The 22,446-nt window shown below is 38.4% G+C and overlaps 1 protein-coding gene across 4 annotated transcripts in view; it reads right to left on the bottom strand.

The window, feature by feature from the left end:
• The window catches only part of USP10 (ubiquitin specific peptidase 10), a 78,328-nt gene that overhangs the window by 20,789 nt on the left and 35,093 nt on the right, over nt 1-22,446 (bottom strand). Inside the window, exons 3-6 of one of the 4 annotated variants that reach the window (XM_030581383.1) lie at nt 21,738-21,798; nt 19,851-19,937; nt 16,847-17,872; nt 5,143-5,234 (exon numbers count right to left, since the gene is read on the bottom strand). In XM_030581383.1, the coding sequence (XP_030437243.1) occupies nt 5,143-5,234; nt 16,847-17,872; nt 19,851-19,937; nt 21,738-21,798 (1,266 nt within the window). The remainder of the gene's footprint in view (nt 1-5,142; nt 5,235-16,846; nt 17,873-19,850; nt 19,938-21,737; nt 21,799-22,446) is intronic. The other 3 variants (XM_030581384.1, XM_030581385.1, XM_030581386.1) reach the window with 3 other exon arrangements.

Genomic DNA, 22,446 nt, shown 5'->3' with positions numbered 1-22,446 from the left:
GAGGATCCACAAAACAAAGCAAGATGGCATTTGTGTCTTGTTCGTTAGGTCTCACTGAAGGTTGCTCCTCACCCGCAAAAAATCCCAAATAAATGAACAAAAAAATCCCATGTCAACAATAAAACCAAATATTCAAATCTGAATATACCTATTTAATCCTGTCTTAGGACAGATAGCTTCTCATAAATGAATGAATGAATGGAATGAAGCAGACATATCTATGAGGGTATGATATAGAAGACTGGTATGTGTCTTGCATTTCTCTCTTTTTTTTTAGTTCACCTGAAAAGAGAAGATTACTCACCCTGTGCAGTAAATGAGGTCTTCGAGATGGTGCCTTGTGGGTGCTCCATTTCACATGTTGGTGCATCCCTGCACCTTTGATTGGAGAAATTCAGGAGCAGTTGTCTGGGTCGTGCATGCGCTCTCCCCATCTCACGCCTTTGTGAAGCCTATCTAGTACCATGCAACCAGACCCCACCTCAGTTCCCTTTTCACTCTGAGTCCATAGATTGAACTCTGAAGTAGAGGGGAGAAGGGTGTGTATTGAAGCACTCACAGGACACCATCATCTCAAAGATCTTTCTATTTCAATTTTGGAACAATCTAAAGGTTCTGCCATTTCCAAGCGGAAGCTGTCCAAGTGGATTTCTGAATGCATTCACCTATGCTACCAACAGCATGACATACAACCCCCAGTGAAGACCCGAATCCACTTTGCTAGGCCATTATCAATCTCAGGAGCTTTTCTCAATAGCGTGCCCATCATGAACATATATAAAGCAACCACCTGGGCATCCATGAACACCTTTACAAAACACTACGTGATAGATCAGAGCTCAAGATTGGAGGCACTGGTAGAACTTAGAGTATTATCAATTACTCATGAAACTCCAAAGCCCCTTCCGTCCACCAAGGGGCACTGCTCACCAGTCACCTGAAGTGGCGCACCCACAGGAAGGCTCCTAGAAGAAAAGAATGTTACTCACCCTGTGCAGTAACTGAGGCTTTGGTGACTTTCTGAAGGTCTTGGTTCTCTAGGTGGAACACTAAGGTGTTTGTGACATTCAGGGTGTGTAATATTGAGTCCAGTTTACTCCCATGAAGTTTGGGGAAGAATGAGGGAAGATGGATTTGTTGACTCAGGCGGAAAAAGGGAGGCATTTTAGGTAAAAATTTAGGATGCGGTCTTAGAGTGACCTTATCTTTGAAGAAGACAGTATAAGATGAGTGTGCCATGAGGACTCCTAACTCTCCCACTGGATGGGCAGACGTAATAGTCAAGGAGGCGTTGGTTGTGAGAATCAATGAAGGTAGAGTCTGTGTGAAAAGGTGTCCCACGCACACACTGTTGGATTGCATCCACAAGCGTAGTGAGTCCTTAACTCTGAATGGCATTATGAGGTGTCTGTTTAGGCTGTGTCTGTGTGGTATGTAGACGGTTCTTAGTCAGCCCTGAAGGCAGTGCATGTGAAGATGTGCGTCATATCACAAACGTGGTTGCCACCATATGGCCTAGTAGTCGGAGGCAAGTCTGTGCCGATATCTGTAGTGAGAAATCTCGAAGTGAACTTCTGCCTCTAGAGTGTCAAGATGCACCCTGAAGAAGTTCAGTTTCTGCACAGGTGTTAGTACTGATTTTTGTATGCTGATCTATAGTCCCAGCTGTGAGAAGAGTGTGACTGTCATCTGCGTAGTGTCTATGGCATTTGCTTGGGTGGGTGCCTTTAACAGACAATCGTCCAGATAGGGAGAAACTGTCACTCCCACTCTATGGAGTTTGTGGAGGTATGCCACCACTACCACAAGTACTTCGGGGAAAACACAAAGTTCTGTTGAAAGGCCAAACGGCAGAACTTTGTATTGATAATGTTCTGTGCTCAGAGTACATTTGAGGAATCTCCTGTGCACAAGATATATGGTTACATGAAAATAGGGATCTTGGAGGTCAAGGGCTGAAAACCAGTCCCCCCATTCCAGTGCTGGTTTACTGTTGCTAATGTGACCATCCTGAACTACTGGACCCTTACAAATTTGTTGTTTTCTCTGAGGTCTAAACTAGGCCTCCATGTTCCCTTCTCTTTCTGGGTTAAAAAGTGGTGGGACTAAAAGCCCTTCTCCTTCTTTGTTGAGATAGTATGTGTTCCACAGTGCCCAGATGCAGGTGGTGGTTTACTTCTTGCCATAGGGGTTCATGAGAGGGGTCCCTGAAGAAGGATTAGGATGGAGGATGGGTGGAGGAGATAGAGATGAATGGTATTGTATAGCCTGAATGGATTATCTCTAGAATCCATTTGTCCATGGTGATGGATTGCCATGCTGGGTAGAAAGGGGTCAACCATATCCAAAACGGGATGGTTAATGATGGCGTCAACACTGAAGAATGGGGGAGGTCTGTTGGGCCCTCTACCAAACTCTCAAAATTGCTGTTTTGCAGAGGGTGGGTGGGATGTCGGTGATTGGGCTAGAGGTTGGCGATACTTTGGAGGCTTCTGTCTTTGCCATTGCACGTCATAGTGCCTCTGTAGTGAGGCACACGGGCCAGACCCTGCGCGCTGTGTGGAGCAGTATTTACCCTGTTTTCTATTTGATGTAGGGATGTATATACTCTGGGAGTGCAGCATCACCCTTGAGTCTTTCAGGGTATGAAATGATTCATCAGTTTTTGCCACCAAGAGCTTCTGACCATCGAATGCGACGTCCCTGACAGTGGATTGTACCTCCCTTGGGAAGCATCTAGAGACGGTTCTGGATAGGAGTTGGCCCTCTGAAATTATAGACTTAAACTGATCTTCTCTGTTCTTCAGCTATAAGGTGAGTGCATAACTGGCTGGATGACCGTACTCAGAGAGTAGTTATTAATGGCTCCCAATCCTGCTGGAAAGGTATAACAAGTGGGGTTCCGCAGGGGCCGGCTCTGTTCAATACCTTCATCAACAAGTGGGACCGACTCTGTTCAATATCTTCATCAACGATTTAGATGTTGGCATAGAAAGTACGCTTATTAAGTTTGCAGATGATACCAAACTGGGAGGGATTGCAACTGCTTTGGAGGACAGGGTCAAAATTCAAAATGATCTGGACAAATTGGAGAAATGGTCTGAGGTAAATAGGATGAAGTTCAATAAAGATAAATGCAAAGTGCTCCACTTAGGAAGGAACAATCAGTTTCACACATACAGAATGGGAAGAGACTGTCTAGGAAGGAGTATGGCAGAAAGATCTAGGGGTCATAGTGGACCACAAGCTTAATAGGAGTCAACAGTGTGATACTGTTGCAAAAAAAGCAAACGTGATTCTGGGATGCATTAACAGGTGTGTTGTAAACAAGACACGAGAAGTCATTCTTCCGCTTTACTCTGCGCTGGTTAGGTCTCAACTGGAGTATTGTGTCCAGTTCTGGGTACCGCATTTCAAGAAAGATGTGGAGAAATTGGAGAGGGTCCAGAGAAGAGCAACAAGAATGATTAAAGGTCTTGAGAACATGACCTATGAAGGAAGGCTGAAACAAGTGGGTTTGTTTAGTTTGGAAAAGAGAAGACAGAGGGAACATGATAGCAGTTTTCAGGTATCTAAAAGGGTGTTATCAGGAGGAGGGAGAAAACTTGTTCACCTTAGCTTCTAATGATAGAAGAAGAAGCAATGGGCTTAAACTGCAGCAAGGGAGATTTAGGCTGGACATTAGGAAAAAGTTCCTAACTGTCAGGGTAGTTAAACACTGGAATAGATTGCCTAGAGAAGTTGTGGAATCTCCATCTCTGGAGATATTTAAGAGTAGGTTAGATAAATGTCTATCAGGGATGGTCTAGACAGTATTTGGTCCTGCCATGAGGGCAGGGGACTGGACTCGATGACCTCTCGAGGTCCCTTCCAGTCCTAGAGTCTATGAGTCTATGATGTAAATAAATTTAGAAAGTTTGGAATCATTTGTGTGGTTAGGGCAGCATAACTTGCAATCTGGAACTGATGAGTGCCGTATGAATAAGCCCTGCAGCCAAAAAGATGCAAACATTTCCATTCTTTGTTGTAAGGAGCTGGATCTGGGTACTGAATTCAGTGCAGGGTGAGAAAATTAGAAGTCTAGTCCAGTAGTGGGAATGTAGTACTTCTCATCTGGTCACTTATGAGAAGCACAATTATAGATGAGGAGGCTATATGAAGAATATCCAATCGTTTGTATTAGCAATTCTTTTAGAGTTCTTGAAAGACTTTAAAATTGTCCGCAAATGTAGGTGGCAGTGGCATTATGGCCTCGTCCAGGGACAGGGAAGAAATGTTGGAGATGTATCCTGATCCCAGGCTTCCTCCTGTTCAACACTCTTCTCAGGGGGTTCTGAAGGTGAAGCAACTGAGGGTGGTGAGGGAGTATGGGGTACTATCTCCTGTATGCGACCCAGGATTCCCAGGAGGGCCACTGAGTGGGAACGGTGTAAGTGGTGGCATCCGTGTGAGGCTGTACCTGAGTGTCAGCCCTGTGATGGATTTTAAGACTGTACAGGTGGGCCCAGACCTGCAGTAGATTGAATGGGAGAGGAGTGCTGAGATGAGAAGGCACCCTCCTCTTCAGTATCTTCTTCCTCACTAGAGAATGGAGGGGCCAGAGGTGAAGTGGATATATAAACGGGGAAAAAGAGATAAGTAAACCTAAGTAGGGTACTGCGCTAAACTATTCTAAATTCTAAGTATAGCTATCAGTCTTAACACTGCTGGGAGCTCTGTCTCAGGCTAAGGACAGTTGAGAAGAATTGAGGGGGGTCGGGTCCTGTGGCACTAGATAGGCGCCAATAACAGCACGAGACGGGGAGAGTGCATGTGCAACCCAGACAAGCACGGCTGCTGAAATTCTCTGTTCAAAGGCACGGGGATGTGCCAACACCTGCAGTGGAGCACCCACAGAGACATTCCTCAAAGAACCACCCACTATTTCTTATGGTATACAACTGTAAGGACTCTGACAACATACAACAGTCATAGCTGAATTTGTATGCAATACTGGTAATTCAGATAGTTAATGCAGCTAATTAGAACCACTGTCAATCTAATACTGCAGGTCTATTGTGTATTCTAGATAACACTGACAATTACCATACTACACATATTCATGAATTTAAATTAGATTTCATTGCCCCAAGGTAAGGATACAGCGTTGATATAGCACCAGTTTCCTTTATTGATCAGCCCTCGTGGTTGCAAAGATACTGGTTTATGTATTAATTTTACATTCTCCAGTAATTCTGTAGAATTAAAAATAGTAAGTTTAGCATCAAGGAAATGTACAAGGTAACTAGCAAACACCAAGTTAATTCAGCTATACAACGCAAATCACTCCTGTAAATTCCTATCATAGATTAGGTACATTAGCAGTCCCACAGGCTTGGAATCAGGCCCTGTGGGGATGGGGAATGCTGGCTCCCTTTGTATCATAGATTATTAGGGTTGGAAGGGACCTCAGGAGATCATCTAGTCCAACCCCTTGCTTAAAGCAGGATCAATCCCCAAATGGCCCCCTCAAGGATTGAACTCACAACTCTGGGTTTAGTAGGTCAGTGCTCTATTAACAACACATTTCTCTGCCTCAAAGCTTGTTTTTGGCTAAATTTGAAGTACTGTTGCCCCTTTTTGACCCACACAGCTAGTCAAAGTTTAGGGCTCTATGGATGTTCCAGTTGGATACAGAAATTGATGCAGTCTGGTATTTTCTCAGATGCAATCTTGTTTATTTGCAAGTAATGTACATGTCCCGTTTCTTTGAATGCAGAACAAATCAAGAACAAAAGAAGCAGTTTCTTAGCTTACAGCTGCAAACCTCTTTAGCCAACAGACCCAAAAGCACTCTCTCAAGGTTTTTCAACAATCACACTGTGCTCACTAACTACTGCTTCGCTTTCTTGCTTTTTTTGCCTCTGCCTTCCCTCACTCTCACACACACACCACACCCCCCCCAATACTAAAAAAAAAAAAAGCCTTCCATCCAAATTCCAGAGCAAGTTCACGACCCCCCTTATCTCTTAGATTGGTGGCTTCTGATTAACTAATTCTGAAAGTTATATTCATTAAAGGGTGCGGTCACATCCAACCTCAAAGATGCAGTCTGCATTACTCCTCAGCATAATAGCATACTATCAGATACATCCTTTTCAGTGAAAGATTATCTCCAGTTTGGGTGAGGATGAATATCAAATCTTTAATAAGGCTTTTCCTACTCCTATGATCTTATAAAACCATGACAAGACTTCGTTGTCCATATATTTTGTTAAAAAATATATATAAATCTCTGTTAGTTGTAATCCCCTGCAACCAAATTTATTGGATATTTAGCCAATTTTATTGAACATTTAGCAAACTTCTCCCTTGGTTTGAATGGAACTGATATTTACAATTGTTTCAGTTTAGAAGTTTCAATGTACACAATTTTGTACCCAAAATATCTTTGTGTACCAGCATGGACTGATTAACATAATGAATGTTAGTTACTGGCTGTTTCAGAGCAACAAAGGAAGCACAACACATTGATTTACATAAATACCCATCTGTGTCTCTTGTCCCCTATGTTTTAAAAATGGGGCCAAGATCTTCAAAAGTGCTCACCATCCATCATTAGGGCCACCTTCCCAAAACTGCTCAGCTTCCATTTAGGATTCAAAATAAGGCAATCACATTTGCGAAAGTGAGAAAAACAGGGGATGAGCGTTTTTGTAAATATTGCCATTTATTCTAGTACCTACACAGGAACCATTAGATACAGGGCTCTTTTCAAAATCTGATGAGATGTTTAGAACCTGCACAGCACCCCACAACAAAATTTACAAGATAGGTGAAATGTGGAGCTTAAGCAAATAGTGTACCTTTACAACAAGAGTGGATTATTACTACTTTTATTACAGAAGCATCTGGGTCCTAAGAAGATTCGGGCCACATTGTGCTAGGCTGTGTATAAATAAAAGACACTGACTTGAAATGCTGCACTGCGACACTGTAAAAGTTCAGTGTAAATGCTACCTATGCCAATAGGAGGGGTTCTTCCATTAGCACAGGTAATCTACCTCCACAAGAGGAAATAGCTAGATCAACGGATGAATTTTTCCATCAACCTAATGCTGTCTACACCAGGAACAATTACGTTGCTATGGGATGTGGATTATTCACATCCCTGAGTGACATAGCTGAGTCGACCTAACTTTTCAATGCAGATCAGACCTAACATGTTCACAGCAAGCATATCTAAACAGACGAATGAGACAAAGGGTGGGAGGAGAAATGAAAGCATAAAGAGTTGAAGTGACCTGCCCAAAAATCACACAACAGGTAAGTGGCAGAACCACAAATAAAATCCAGGTCTTTTTACCTCAAATCCAGTGCCTCATTGGTAATATTATTCTTTACTATTTTAATGTAGTACTTTCACCATCAAGTTAGTTCATATCATAACACCACATACTGGAAACTACCAAACAGTTGAAAGATTTAACAATCCAATTAATTTGTCTTAAGAGGCAGCAGGAAACAAAAAGGTCCCTAAAAATTGTTTAGAAGGAAAGATTTTAGCTTTTAAAGTTTAGACATTATCCTATACAAATATTTTATTGGGGAATAAAAGGAAGTATAAATATTTAAGCTTTTCAAAACAATTAAATATTTAATTTAAGTGTGTTTGCTATATACATTATCTTCCCCTTAAAGCTTTCTTAAGTTGCACCTTAAAATTGCTGGTACAAGTCTCTCTGAATTTTATCTATTACAAAACAATCTGCACTTCAAAAAGTACCTTTCCATACTTAAAAAGAAATTGCCATTCTGATAATATATCACCTCTTTTCTACATCAGATTAAAACGAAGTTTCAAAGCAGTAAATTAGGAAAAATGCTTCCTGATATTCTCTAAACACTTTGAGTTTATATAAAAGCTAAACTAAGACTCTGTCCTAGAATGTTCCATTCTAATATCAATATTGAAGTTTGGAATTTGTGAAAAACGTTAATTTCATTCCTCACCATTATCTTCTTTAAACATAAATTAAACAATTTTTTTCTTACAGTCAGAAGTAAACTGAAGAAACAACCAGGATCTAGGATCTTTAGCATCCTCTTGTGGCCACAAAGTTGGCTTTGGAAACAATGTTTAGCTCTAGAACATCTCCAGGAAATAAAAAAACAAACACTCTGCTTTAACCTGAGGGAGGTGCAGCAAGGGAGAAGTGGGTTTACAAACATTCTCTTCCCCTTTCTTTATGACTAAATAGGTGGGAGATTGACAATTTTTATGTTCTAACATAGGGTCATGGTATTAAAAAAATGGAGAACCACCAACCTAGACAAATAAATTCCACTTGTTTCAGAGTGTTTTTAAAACGTGTAGTTTTGAGAATCTTGTTATGATTTCAATCCAATTGTTGGAAAATTCATCGAGTATTAACATGCGTCTATTTCTAATTCTCTCTAATCAATATCATCCTTTAAATAAGAGGTCAAGTTCAAAGCTTAACATACTAGTAAAAGAAAAGAAATAGACACTTTAAAACAGAGTGGATATCCTCTATCCATCCAAAATAAGTTAATAGACGCTATCTAGGTAGAATTAGCATTCTTTTTTTAATTCAAAAAAACCCACTAAATATTGATTTGATTGCATCTCCTTATGATTAACTATAACCCCAAGTTGAAGAATATTGAAAGTTTCAATGGCAAATACTATTCAGGTGGACAAAGAGTCCCAGCAGGACCACAATTGCGAGCAACCCTAAAATTAAACCAGTGTCTACAAGTTATGATGTGATATGAAAACACATTTCAATTTCACATTTCCAAGGCATCCCACTGGCTAACTCTGCCTTCTTCATTTCTAGTCCTGAGTATTGTGTCCCTAGACTGGCAGTAGCTGTGCCCATGTCAGCCCTTGGAGCAAAATTAATTACTTCACTCAACAGGTGGCATGTTTGAGCTTTATAGAACCTTCTTCCAGAAAGCAGAGGGTTAAAAATCACAAAGGCCCTAAAAGATTATGCAATGATTCTTTGGCACTACTACAGCATCTTCTATCTGAGGTAAAAATACTTTACAAACTTTAAGTTAAACCTCACAAATCACCTGTGAGGTCTAAGTCCCTATTTAACCGTTGGTGAAACTGAGGCACAAAAAAGTGACCTGACCAAGGTCACACATGTATCTATGATAATGTCAGAAACAGAATCCAGATTTCCTGATTTGAACCAGAAGATGGAGGGAGGGTGATGTTCTCAAAGCTTCCGGGGAACTCAGATGACAAGACAGAAATAAAAGTTTGAATACTAATTCTGTCAATTATGTCCACCTAGGAAAAAGGGAATCAGGGCCTGAAATGGAGCACAGCAGAGCTAGGCAAAGGGGATGAATTAAAAAAAATAAAATGAAATTCTTTTAATATTTTACACACATTTGTATGTACTTATACAACCCCTCTAACACCACTTGAATGTATTTCACATCCAAAGTTTTAAAAAGTTTTTCAGCGCTTGCAGCCAATAATCAAGATTAGTGATTATCTCTTCCCATAAGATCAGAATACCACAGTGTTTACAAGTTTTAATGAGGTATTTAGATTCTCAGTTGAATGGCCAGTATGCATACAGAAGCTCTCTATATTACAACAATCACTTTATTACAATTAAGCCAGCTGTTACTAAAGACAGTCTCTTTTTGACTGGAGAGTGATTTCTACTGTGAACTTTTCCCTTTGAAAAACAGTTCTCAAAATCCAAGCTGCTAAAGAAAATGGAATATCATCATATTGTTATATTACAAACACACACTATGAAATGTGTCTCTGCTCCCACCTGGTGGAAGAATAGTACAGATTTATTAAAAATCTTGCAGTCATTTTGAAGAATGAAATAGCAAAGGATAATTTAAGAATGGGGATCTTAGTCTCAAAATGCCTATGAATAAACTAAACTATTGTAACAATATTCTAATGATATTCAGTATGTGTAAAGCTAGATTTTAATGTAAATTCACTTACGATACAGCAGTATAAGTTATTTACTTTGGTAAAGAAAATAAATCTTGCCAAAATTAATGGAATGAAAGTTTGTTGGAAAATTAACCTACAAGTCTATGTTCCCACATTTCTTCTAATATCAGGAAAGGTGGTAAGATGACAGTCAGAAGATAAAGGCGCTTGTGGAAGAACTGATCCCCAAGAAGCACCATAACCATATCTATTACGTGTTCATCGAGACCATTACAGCTTCAGACCAACATAATTTGTTGATGTAAGCAACAGAGGTGTTGGAAGTTAAAGTGACTGATAAGGCCTTTCATCTTGGGTAACTGGTTCTAACTAGGGCTGTCAAGCAATTGAAAAAATTAATCGTGATTGCACTGTTAAACAATAGAATACCATTTATTTAAATATTTTTGGATGATTTCTACATTTTCAAATATATTGATTTATATTACAAGACAGAATACAAAGTGTACAGTGCTCACTTTATATTTATTTTTGATTGCAAGTATTTGCATTGTAAACAAAAGAAACAGAATTTTTCAATTAATGTAATACAAGTACTGTAGTGCAATCTATTTATCATGAAAGTTGAACTTACAAATGTAGAATTATGTACAAAAAAACTGCATTCCAAAATAAAATAATGTAAAATTTTAGAGCCTGCAAGTCCACTCTGTCGTACTTCTTGTTCAGCTAATTGCTAAGACAAACAAGCTTGTTTACATTTTAAGGAGATAAATGCTGCCCTGTTCTTATTTACAATGTCACCAGAAAGTGAGAACAGGTATTTGCATGACAGTTATGTAATAAAACAAACAAATCTACATTTGTAAAGTTGCACTTTCATGACCAAGAGATTGCACTACAGTGGTTCTATGAGGTGAATTGAAAAATACTATTTCTTTTGTTTATCTTTTTTATAGTGCAAATCATAGACTCAGATTATTAGGGTTGGAAGAGACCTCAGGAGATCATTTAGTCCAACCACGTGCTCAAAGCAGGACCAATCCCCAAATGGCCCCCTCAAGGACTGAACTCACAACCCTGGGTTTAGCAAACCAATGCTAAAACCACTAAGCTATCCCTCCCCCTTATTTGTAATAAAAAAAATTATACACTTCGATTTTATTTACAACACAGAATACAATACATATGAAAATGCTGAAGAATATCCAAAATATTTCATAAATTTCAACTAGTATTCTATTGCTTAACAGTGCGATTAAAACTGGGATTAATTTGAGTTAATTGCATAGGTTAACTGCAATTAACTGACAGTCCTAGTACTAACTGATACAAAATGGCTTAACAGCAATATTCGCTATTGCATGATGAACATGACACTAGGTGGCTCATGTACATATACATGGTGCAATTTAAAAATCTTTGTTCCAGAGACTTTTCTTCTTTTGTGCGTACACTATCACTGATAAAAGGATTTTTAGAAAGTTTTTTCTTTTTAAAGACAGAATAATACATTGTTTAGATAAGAGGTATTTAAAATCTTATGTAAATACCCTATGGTATTATAACAATTTTAAAGTTGGTCGAATTTTTCATTAAATTGCACAACGCTGCTACTTTAAATCACTTAAAATGTAAAATGACAACACTAACGGGCCCAGTTAGATGAAGTGATAAGCTGGTAAATGCTCTTACCTCCCCCTAAAGCCAGAACTCACCACATTAGACTGTGCAAAAGCATAAAAGCCTAACACAAATATTAGAACCTAACTATAACCACTAAGCTCAAAGCATGTGAAATACTGTGTTAGTTTTAGACTGATGACATGACAGATTTAAAGGTATGCCATCAGGCCAATTTAGGCCCCAAATTCAGATGTGCTTTTTAAATTAGAGAACCTAAAAATCAATAGAAAATTTAATATTTTAACATTAAAATTTTAGTGACATGAGGGTTTTTTTTTACGTTTTTGGTACATATTTTTGATATATTTATTTGTATTAACAAATTACAAAAAGTTAAATGTATGTATATGTAAGTATGTAAATGACAGACATACGTGCCCCACCACCCATTCGGCTACATTCTATGGTCTGGCTCATCAAGTACATACAGGCGGCTTTGCTTTTATTGCAGCCCTATGTAGAGCTGATCCACAGAACAGATGGAGAAACCCCAAGACTGCTCTAACTTACTCCAGCTGCTAACAACTGAAAATAGGAAATTTGTTTTAAAATGTTTGTTAACTCAGCTATCCTTTTAAAGTACTCACTCAATTCAAAATAAATAAAAGTTAAAAAAACTCAGTTTCACAAAATATATATGTTAAATCTCACTATTTTACGATACTATTTTTATGAACTTTTAACAAAATACATTTGACTTTTTTAAATAATGAGAGCTTAATGCTCATCCGCTGCCTGTGACCCGAGAGCCACAGTATTTGTAAAACCTTTCAGAAACAATTAACTGCAAACCTGAAAATGAACATATATATTTTCCAATGGCCTTTTAAATCAAAGGGATAAAGGGCAAAGTCAAATTGTTCTTCACCATTTTACTACAGCAATAACCTTCATAATTTTTAAACTTGTTACCAATAGTGCAGTTTATAACATTTTAACCAAAGTATAAGTGCATCTTGTGATAAAATAAATACATGAATAACAATATTGATATTGAGTCAATGGCTGGATGCTTACATCTAGTCAGTGTAATCTAATCACTTAAAAAAATTACAAGTAATTTAAAGGACTATACCCATTTACGTCCCCTTTACCAACTTTGTAGTTTTATGATAGTTTTCAAAAAAATACATTTCTCTCTCCTCTTAGGTGGTGAAAGATACATATAAGCAGAGGAAAAAATAGTATCTGGCTATACAGAGAAAACAGTGAAAATAACAAAACATGAAGTGCTTTCAAATCAACAACATCAACTAAAGAACAGTTCCTGTAATTTCTTTCACTTATAATATTTTAGGTATTACAATAATATTAGGGGAAAAAATCAACTGTAGTGTAATTTTAAAGTTGACATTCTCTTTAAACAGCCATTTCTGTGCTACTCTGAATATGTCTGATCTAATCTAGTTTAAAAGCAATGCAGAGCTGAGCTAGGTCAGTACCATGAGATTTCAAGAGCCAAACACTGATCGTCTCATGTGAGTAGTTCCATGTAAGCAAACAAGACTATATGGGTGAATAAGTCATGTAGGATCTGCCCCGGTCCGGAGGCAAAATTACAGATTGTAAGCATCTTTAGTGAATGAGACTACTACTTACAAGCCTCAAACAGAACCACTAATGACAGGGAAAAAATAGTCTATTTACCTCCACAAGTAGTCCTGCTGGTTTGGGATAGAAAGCCCCCGGTCAATTTCTAGTTAGAGTAGAAAACTCCCAAATACAGATAATCTTTCATTAGAAATTATCCGCACACTAGTTTCCAGTTTACTTATAGATTGGTTAATGGCATATCAACAGGATTTTGTACAAGCATTTTTACATAAGGCATTCTACTTTGAAGATTCACATGACAACATTTTGGGAAAAGTAAATATCCATGGACTGAGTCACTTTAAGGACAATTAATTAGGTTATTTTACATATTTTGCAAATTCTTATTCAATTTTGCCAGAACATATATTTTACCGTATTTCGCTATAGCTATGGATACGATGGCAAAGTATCATTGGGCTGAGGTTTCTTATGCTTTTGCTTAGGCCTGTTCATTGGCTACAAATAAGAGGTGATTTTTTTTTTATTATTATTATTATATTGTTTAAAGAAAGCCTCACCAGATGTGGGAGATTACATATTCACGCAAATGCAAGTAGGGTTGTTTTGACTGCTTTCTGAAAAACACTAAATTTTCTTTTTTGGGGGGCTGTCAAGTGATTAAAAAAATTGCAATTAATTGCACAATTATAAAATTAATTGTGATTAATCGCACTGTTAAACAATAGAATACCATTTATTTTAAATATTTTTGGATGTTTACTACATTTTCAAATACACTAATTTCAATTACAACACAGAATACAAAATGTACAGTGCTCTTTTTTTTACAAATATTTGTACTATAAAAACAAAAATGTATTTTTCAATTCACCTCATACAATTACTGTAGTGCAATCTCTTTATCATGGAAGTTGAACTTACAAATGTAGAATTACATACAAAAAAATCTGCATTCAAAAATAAAAAACAAAATGTAAAACTTTAGAGCCTACAAAGTCCACCCAGTCCTACTTCTTGGTCAGCCAATCACTCAGACAAACAAGGTTGGGTACAATTTGCAGGAAATAATGCTGCCTGCTTCTTGCTTACAATGTCACCTGAAAGTGAGAACAGGCATTCGAAAGGCACTGTTGTAGCTGGCGTTGCAAGATATTTATGTGCCAGATGCAATAAAGATTCATATGTCCCTTCATGCTTAAACTACCATTCCAGGGGACATGCTTCCATGCTGATTTTGGGTTCTGTTTGATAATGCATATTCATTTTCATCATCTGAGTCACATGTCACCAGCAGATGGTTGATTTTCTTTTTTGGTGGTTTGGGTTCTGTAGTTTCCGCACTGGAGTGTAGCTCTTTTAAGACTTTTGAAAGCATGCGCCACACCTCGTCCCACTCAGATTTTGGACAGCACTTCAGACTCTCAAATCTTGGGTCAAGGGCTGTAGCTATTTTGAGAAATCTAACATCAGTACACCTCTACCACAATATATGTGAACTCGCGATATATTGGGTCACGTTATAACATGGCAAAGTTCGTGTTAAGGGTGTCGGGCCAGGCCAGGGCTGAGGGGTTTGATAAGGGGCAGAGGGTCTTGGGAGTGGTCAGGATTCCCCCTCCCCAGGGCCTGGGGGGCAGGAGCTGTGGGAGGGCACTTTTGGGGACCCCGCAGTCCCAGAGTGGCCCGGGGGATTAGCAGGGGGCCAGGAGCAGCCCACTCTGCTTCCCTCGCCCCGGCCCCAGGCATATCGCTCAGGGAAGGAGGCTTGGGGGAAGGGATTCCCCTTGCACTCACCAGCAGTGGTGGAAGCGGAGCGGCCCGGCCCCAACCGGCTTCACTCTGCCAGCTCCCAGTCGCAGTGTTCCGCTTTTCGCCTCAGGTGAGTACAGGGAGGCATCCTTTCCCCAACCTACCCATACTCATCGGCAACAGGAAGCGGAGTGCTGCAGATGGGAGCTGGCAGAGTGGAGCAGGCTGGTGCCACCTCGCCACCGGTGAGTGCGTAGAGGGGCGTCTTTTCCCCAACCTCCCTGCACTCAGCAACGACAGGAAGCGGGGCGCAGTGGCTGGGAGCTGGTGGAGTGGAGCGGACTGGGGCCGGGCTGCTCTGCTTCCCGCCGCTGCCAATGAGTGCCTGTCAGGGGGTGGAACAGTCAGGGATCAGGGGCGATGGTTAGGGGGTGAGGTCCTGGGGGTGATCTCTGGAGGGGGCAGTCAAGGAACAAGGGGAAGGGGCAAATAAGTTTGATATAACATGGTCTCACCTATAAGGCGGTGAGATTTTTTGTCTCCTAAGGACAGCGTTATATCGAGGTAGCGGTATACCTTCTTTGTATTTTGTCAAATCTGCTGTGAAAGTGTTTTTAAAACGAACATGTGCTAGGTCATCCTCTGAAATTGCTATAATGTGCAACATATGCAGCATGCAAGTAAAACAGAGCAAGAGACATACAATTCTCACCCGGAGGAGTACAGTCACAAATTTAATGGACATTTATTTATTTTTTTTTTTTAAACAAGCTTCATCAGCATTGAAGCGTGTCCTCTGGAATGGTGGCTGAAGCATGGAAGGGGCATACAAATATTTAGTATATCTGGCACGTAAATACCTTGCAATGCCGGCTACAAAAGTGCCTTGAGAACACCTGTTCTCACTTTCAGGTGACACGGTAAATAAGAAGCAGGAGGCAGTATCTCCCATCACTGTAAACAAACTTGCTTGTCTTAGCGACTGGCTGAACAAGAAATAGGACTGAGTGGACTTGTAGGCTCTAAAGTTTTATTCAGTTTTGTTTTTGAGTGCAGTTATGTGACCAAAAAAATCTGCATTTGTAAATTGCACTTTCATGATAAAGAGATTGCACTTCAGTACTTGCATGAGGTGAATTGAAAAATACTATTTCTTTTATCATTTTTACAGTGTAAATATTTGTAATCAAAATAGTTTAAACTGAACCCTGTACACTTTGTTTTCTGTGTTGCAACTAATCAATTTGAAAATTGGAAAACATCCAAAAATATTTATTTAAATGGTATTCTGTTACAGTTTAGTAGTGTGATTAAAACTGCAATTAATTGCAGTAAATTTTTTTAATCGTTTGACAGCCCTAAAAAGGATAAAACAAAATCAAAGAATTACGTTAATGAAATGATATAGCTGAAATATTTAACATTAACTGAATTTCTTAATTCTAACATAAGCAATCTGAACACTCTTCCCTTGAATGTATGCATTATAACAGGATCACAAACACTGAACGATGAGACATACTATTTAGCAAACAGTTCAACAGAAAGCAAACACTTTTTTCCTAAACTGCTCCTCCAGTAAGACAGTTAAATTAAACTCTGTGCTGTTAAATTTAAACCACACCTCATGTAGCTTTAGATGCTTATATGTAGCATTTATATTACTGTATTTTTGTTGCATGATCATATGATATTACATTATTGCAATGTTTATTCAAAGGACAGAGTTGAAATAGTTACCCACTTTATAACTACATTAATTTTCGGATTTGTTTAATTAAAATCAACCTTAATCTTGCATTAACACAAGCGTGTCTCTTCTCTCCTTCAACACTGTACACTCTTGTTTTAAGGCAAAATGTGTTACTCTTCTACCAGAATGTCCACTCTAGGGTCTGTTAACTATACCTGCAATCTTTATGGCTACAGGATCCTCTGAAACTGGAACAGGTCCCTCTTTGACTTCAACCTGTTTTTCAGGGACCAGAGTAGATGTGGCAGGAGGGGTACACTTAGTCTCAACATAGGCCACAGATGTGGAAGCAGAGGGCTTGGAATTGTGAAAAAGACTAGCCCACGATTTTGCAGGCTGATTAACAGGGACTGATCCTGAAACTGGGGCTGTCGCCTCAGTAGTAGGTGAAACATCTTCAGGCTTAGCTTGGTCTGAATCAGTGCTTTCCATAGTGTGCAATTCTACCCCATTGGCAGCTGTGCCCTCACCAGATGATTCAAGTGTTTGTCCATTTGTAACACCAAGATTTTCAGTAGTATCAGTACCATCATAAGGTTCTACAACAGCTGTCCTTAATGGGCTATCTCTGCCAGCCTCTGAGGAGATGCAGAATTGTTCAGAATTGGTAACACTGCATATCTCAGGCTGCCCTGCAGTCCTGGTATTGTCTAATACACTAGAAACAGAATCATCAGACACAGCTTCACTAATGAAGTCCACAGAATTTTCAGGGCTGTTACAAGTCCTTGGTGAGGCTGATGATGGTCTGTCTCCTGTAAGTTCCGTATCTTCTGTGCTTATACTATTCAGTCCTGATGAATTTGCATGGCCATTTACAAGAGCCTCTGCAGGAACAATGCCATCACTGACATCTTCCAAATAACTGTAGTATCCAGGTGGTCTTTTTTTCTTCTTTTTACGCTCCCGTTGTCCAAGGCCCCCAGATAAGCTATCATTTTCAGGATTAGAACCGCTATCCAGAGCAAGGGCAGGATCAGTGAACTGGCAGTCTATGGAGTTGAAGTTAGTTTCATTAAGAATGTCATCATGGGTTTTCTGAGTTGATGCACAACCGAGAATAAATTCTGGAGCCTGAGGATTCAGAGTGCTCGAAATACTGTAGTCATTGTTATTCAGCACAGATGACTTTGTCTCAATAACTTCATTAACACCAAATTCAATTCTCCGATAATCCTCCCCTGGACAAAATAAATTAAAAACCTCCGTTAGTAAAGTCCAGTCACAAAGATACAAAATTAGTAACAGACAAGTCTGTTTCCCTGAAACATAAGTATAAATGACATTCCTCATAAAAACAAAAATCATCCTCAATGTCCATTTGTATCTTGAAAAAGGATGGTTTTAAAAGATTTTAAAATGAAATGAGGATGCAAAGAGTATCAAAGTTTTCCTGCAACACAGAGTACTTCACAGGACTTCAGTTTAAGAAAATCTGGGCACAGATCTTGCAATAAACACAGTTGTACCCTTTCAACCATATGGAGTCTGCTTGGATTCAACGGCAGCATGAGGAACATAGAGTGTTCTTTTTCATAGTACTGAACATCTTTAAAGAAGGTCTTATTTTCTATGACAATAAGTCTATAAACTGCACTTTGCCAAAAGTAAAGTAAAATCCACCTTTGCAACTGATAAGATTTTTTATTTAAGAATATTTAAGACAAATCGCAAATGGCAGAATGATATTTTACATTCTAATTAACTGGAAATGTTACAATTTCAGGTTTTGGAAATCCAAAATTTATCAGCAACTTAATAAAAAAAGATATGATATACATTTTATGTGTCACAAGAAATACAACTAATGTGACTAGATCAAAGCCAGACATATTACATTTAAAATATAAATTGATTGAAGGTGAGTATATAAACAATGAGAAATAAGTTTACCTCAATAATTTCATAACTTTCAAGAAATGAAAAGAAATTCTCATAATAGACTGAAATCTACCAAAATGCTGCTATAGTCATGTTTTTTTACATGTAAAACTCTAATTAAATTCCTGTTTAAACATGATATCAAAGAACTGTATGTTGCAAGTGTATGGAACTTAAGTGACCACCATATATATTTTATTAATAGATTACAAAAACTAGTAACACTACATGCCTCAAGCTGCCTTGACATTTAAAGTGTATAACTGTGACAGAAATTGTCATGAATACTAAATAGGGGTGTAATGTAATTAAGATACTAAAATTCAAAAAACAGCATGAATTTTATAAATTCCCAGGACAAATTTTCATTAATATTTAATCAGAAAACAATTTTGCATGATTTTCTATTGTACATCTATTACTGCTTCCATGAGCTTGAAAATATTTGTTTTCTGTTTTGCAAAAGGTAAAAAAAGTGTTGCTAGAAAGTGAGTTTCAGATCATCCTTTTCCTACAAAATTCCTGTTCAAACAACACTGATCACTATTTCAAAATAAATACGTATAATATGGCGCACTAATCTTTACATCTTCAGATTCATCTAGTTTACCTATACATTTGCTAACAGGATAAGACCATTTTGTGCAATTTATTTGTGCACACGGCATTTCAACAGATCCACGTTAATGAGTGTATCAGTGTCATTAACACTAACACTTTATCCAAAAGAGCATAACTGAGTTGATGCCAATCACAGTATTTTTAAGTTTGAGGAATAAATTGTGTATTTTTCTTAATATCTGTTGAAATCTTCCAATCCCTAATTAAAACTTAATAAAATTTAAAACCAATCAAGCAAAGGATTTTTCCTAAATTCTTATTAGAAAAAATTGCTTTTGGACCAAGACTTGGTATGCTATTTTATAATCTGGAGCAAAATTGCACATGCTATTGATCCCGCAAACCAGGGGACTATTAGCAAAGGAATTTATATCTATTACCTATAGCCAAACTGCAGTAAGAAAAAAGATTTACTTTACAATAACTGTAAAGTGAATAAAATCAACCAAAAAGGAGTTAAGACTTTTTACTCCTTCTTTAAATCAAATCCCTGAAATACTTCTTATTTACAGGAACTGTGAAGGTTGGGTCATAACACTCATTTTCATACTGCCACTAGTTACAACAGAATTTCATTTGTTTTAACATTATATTTAGTGCCCTTTTAAAGAAAAATATGAAAAAGAGACCAACTTTCTTTTATGGTTATTTTTGTACCTTCCACTTTGCTTCCAGCCACCTTTGTTTCAATCCATTCCGTGGTGTTTCGAGGATCTATTGTTGCATGGATTGAAATGGATGCACCTGAAGGTATGAAGAATACTGCACATTGACAAGATACCCTTTGAAGATGTTACAATGTATCATGTCAATGCATTATAATGAAAGCTGTGAATGCGTATTAAGAATTAGTATGCACTGTGTATCATGCAGCTTTTTAGCTAAATGCAATTATTCATAATATGCATCAACAGCTCCTCCAGCCATTCATTGTAGATATTATTATACCATAAAAACAGCAACATTTTATACTATGGTTATGTGATCAATAGGTCGTCTCAATGTTCCTCAGGCAAAGTCTTGTTAGTAATTTTTTTCCATTTTAGTTTCAACTGCTTCTTATGCAGCCATAACTATGATACTATGCAGGCACATTACAGTGCAGGTTTGTTAAGACAGACACATTTTTCAGGCAAAGTTAGATTTGCCATCATTAACCAATCTCAGGGGAGGGAGGAAGGGAGGGAGGATTTAGAGTTTGAGCAGGATCTGAAAAACATTTGCAGAAACCAACTTTCTATATAGCTTGTGCTAAACCATACAGAAAGCCATTTGGGTAATCATCCCTATTTCAAACTTAGGCATTTAAAGTCAGACACCTAAATTCATATTTAGGCACCTGAAAAAATTTTTACCAGATTTCCAAAGGTGCTAAGCACTCACAATTTCCACTGACTTTAGATGGAGTTGTTGCTCAGCACCACATTAGTTAGGTACCCTGAATCTTTGTTTAGGAATCTAAGTTTAGTCACCAAAACCTGAAATTTATGTCCAATGACTTATCTTTATGTTTATGCTTTCCCTAATGTTACCTTGTGGGTTTTGTTCTTCTAGAAAATTTTAATGGCTATTCCAAATGCTGCACTAATGACGTGCCAAATTTAAAACAAACATCAAATATATTTTCAGCTAAAGGAGATCTGAGTTCTATTCCCAGTTTTGCCACAAGCTTCCCAAATACCTTTGGACAAGTCTCAACTTCTCTACAACTTTGTTAACTCAGCTGTAAAATGACAATATTTATCTACTTTGTAGAAGTACTATGCAGACTATTATAAAGAATTGAAATCCTAAGCTGGAAGGTGCTATGTAAATATGAAACATTATATCATTATGAAACCTGACAAGTTTTTTTTTCCTTTTCAACATGTGGGGGAAAAGTATGCATGTGAGGGGAAACAGTGACCATTACTGCTTTAAATCAGAGCTCGGTAACACATTTTCACATTGCGAGTCATACTTTCTCTCACTCCCTCCAAAAAAGGATTTTCCAGAAAAACAGCTGAGCCACATAGAAACAGAATGTCATGCTGAACACTAAGCAGAACACTGCTCTCAGAGTCATCTTCAGGCTGCAACTGTCAAAAAATACTGGTGTTGAGACTTTTACAGAGGGGGCAGTAAAAGTCCACAGATGGTTAAGTGCTATCCAAGCTATTTATTTTAGTTGCTCCTTGAGTAAGAACTCCATACTAAGCTCTAGCCCTAAGCAATTTTTTCAACTGAATTCTAAAAGCTTCAACAAGAAATTTATTAATGGCATAGTTAGAGCATAAGCTACCACAGTGAAGTAGCGAGCACACTTACCACAGTTAGCTACAGAAAAATGTTAAAACAAGATTCTCAAACATTCTTGTAGATTTCAATGGGCTAGCAAGTATTGAAAAAGCAGCCTGTCAAACACATGCGCATATACATGCTAATCAACCTGAACTGGACTAATTTAAAGACAATCTACTATATCAGGACATTATGGGGAGAGCCCCACACCCTGAAAAAAAAAAATTAATAAACGGGAAGAAAATAAAAGGAATGATTTCTTACCATCATGACGCTCACCTGTGGACTTAACACCACAAGAAACTGTTTCATTGTATGGAGGAAGCTGCAAAGAAAAGAAAATAAGACTTAACGATAGGCAAAACAGCTCTTTAAAAATAACATTTTATATTAATTTAATTAGAAATACCTTGATCATTTCAAAATAACTCTTTATATTCAATTGTCCTAAGTGCTGTCTTGAACTTATATTTCTATATATACACACACTCATCCCCACACATTGTAATTTGACACTCTACAGAGACTAATTTACCATAATCAGAGATGAGAGATAAAGACTACCATCACCTTGAGTTACAAACTCTAGAACAGGGGTGGGCAAACTTTTTGGCCCAAGGGCCATATCTGCAAATAGAAATTGCATGGCAGGCCATGAATGCTCACAAAATTGGGGTTGGGGTGTGAGGGCTCCGTCTGGGGGTGTGAGCTCTGAAGTGCAAGAGGGTGCGCTGGGCTGGGACGGAGGGGTTCAGAGGACAGATGGGGAATCAGGGCTGGGGTGCGGGAAGGGGTGCAGACTCCAGCTGGGGGTGCGCGCTGTGGGGTGGGAATGAGAGATTTGGAGTGCAGGAAGGTGCTCCGCGCTGGGATCAAGGAGTTTGGAGGGCGGGAGGAGGATAAGTGCTGGGGCGGGGGTTAGGCTCAGGGGTGCAGGCTCAGGGCAGCACTTGCCTCAAGCAGCTCCCAGAAG

This window comes from Gopherus evgoodei, chromosome 12, assembly GCF_007399415.2.
Source record: "Gopherus evgoodei ecotype Sinaloan lineage chromosome 12, rGopEvg1_v1.p, whole genome shotgun sequence".
NCBI classification, from domain to species: domain Eukaryota; kingdom Metazoa; phylum Chordata; order Testudines; family Testudinidae; genus Gopherus; species Gopherus evgoodei.
This window is presented reverse-complemented; position numbering and strand designations above follow the sequence as displayed.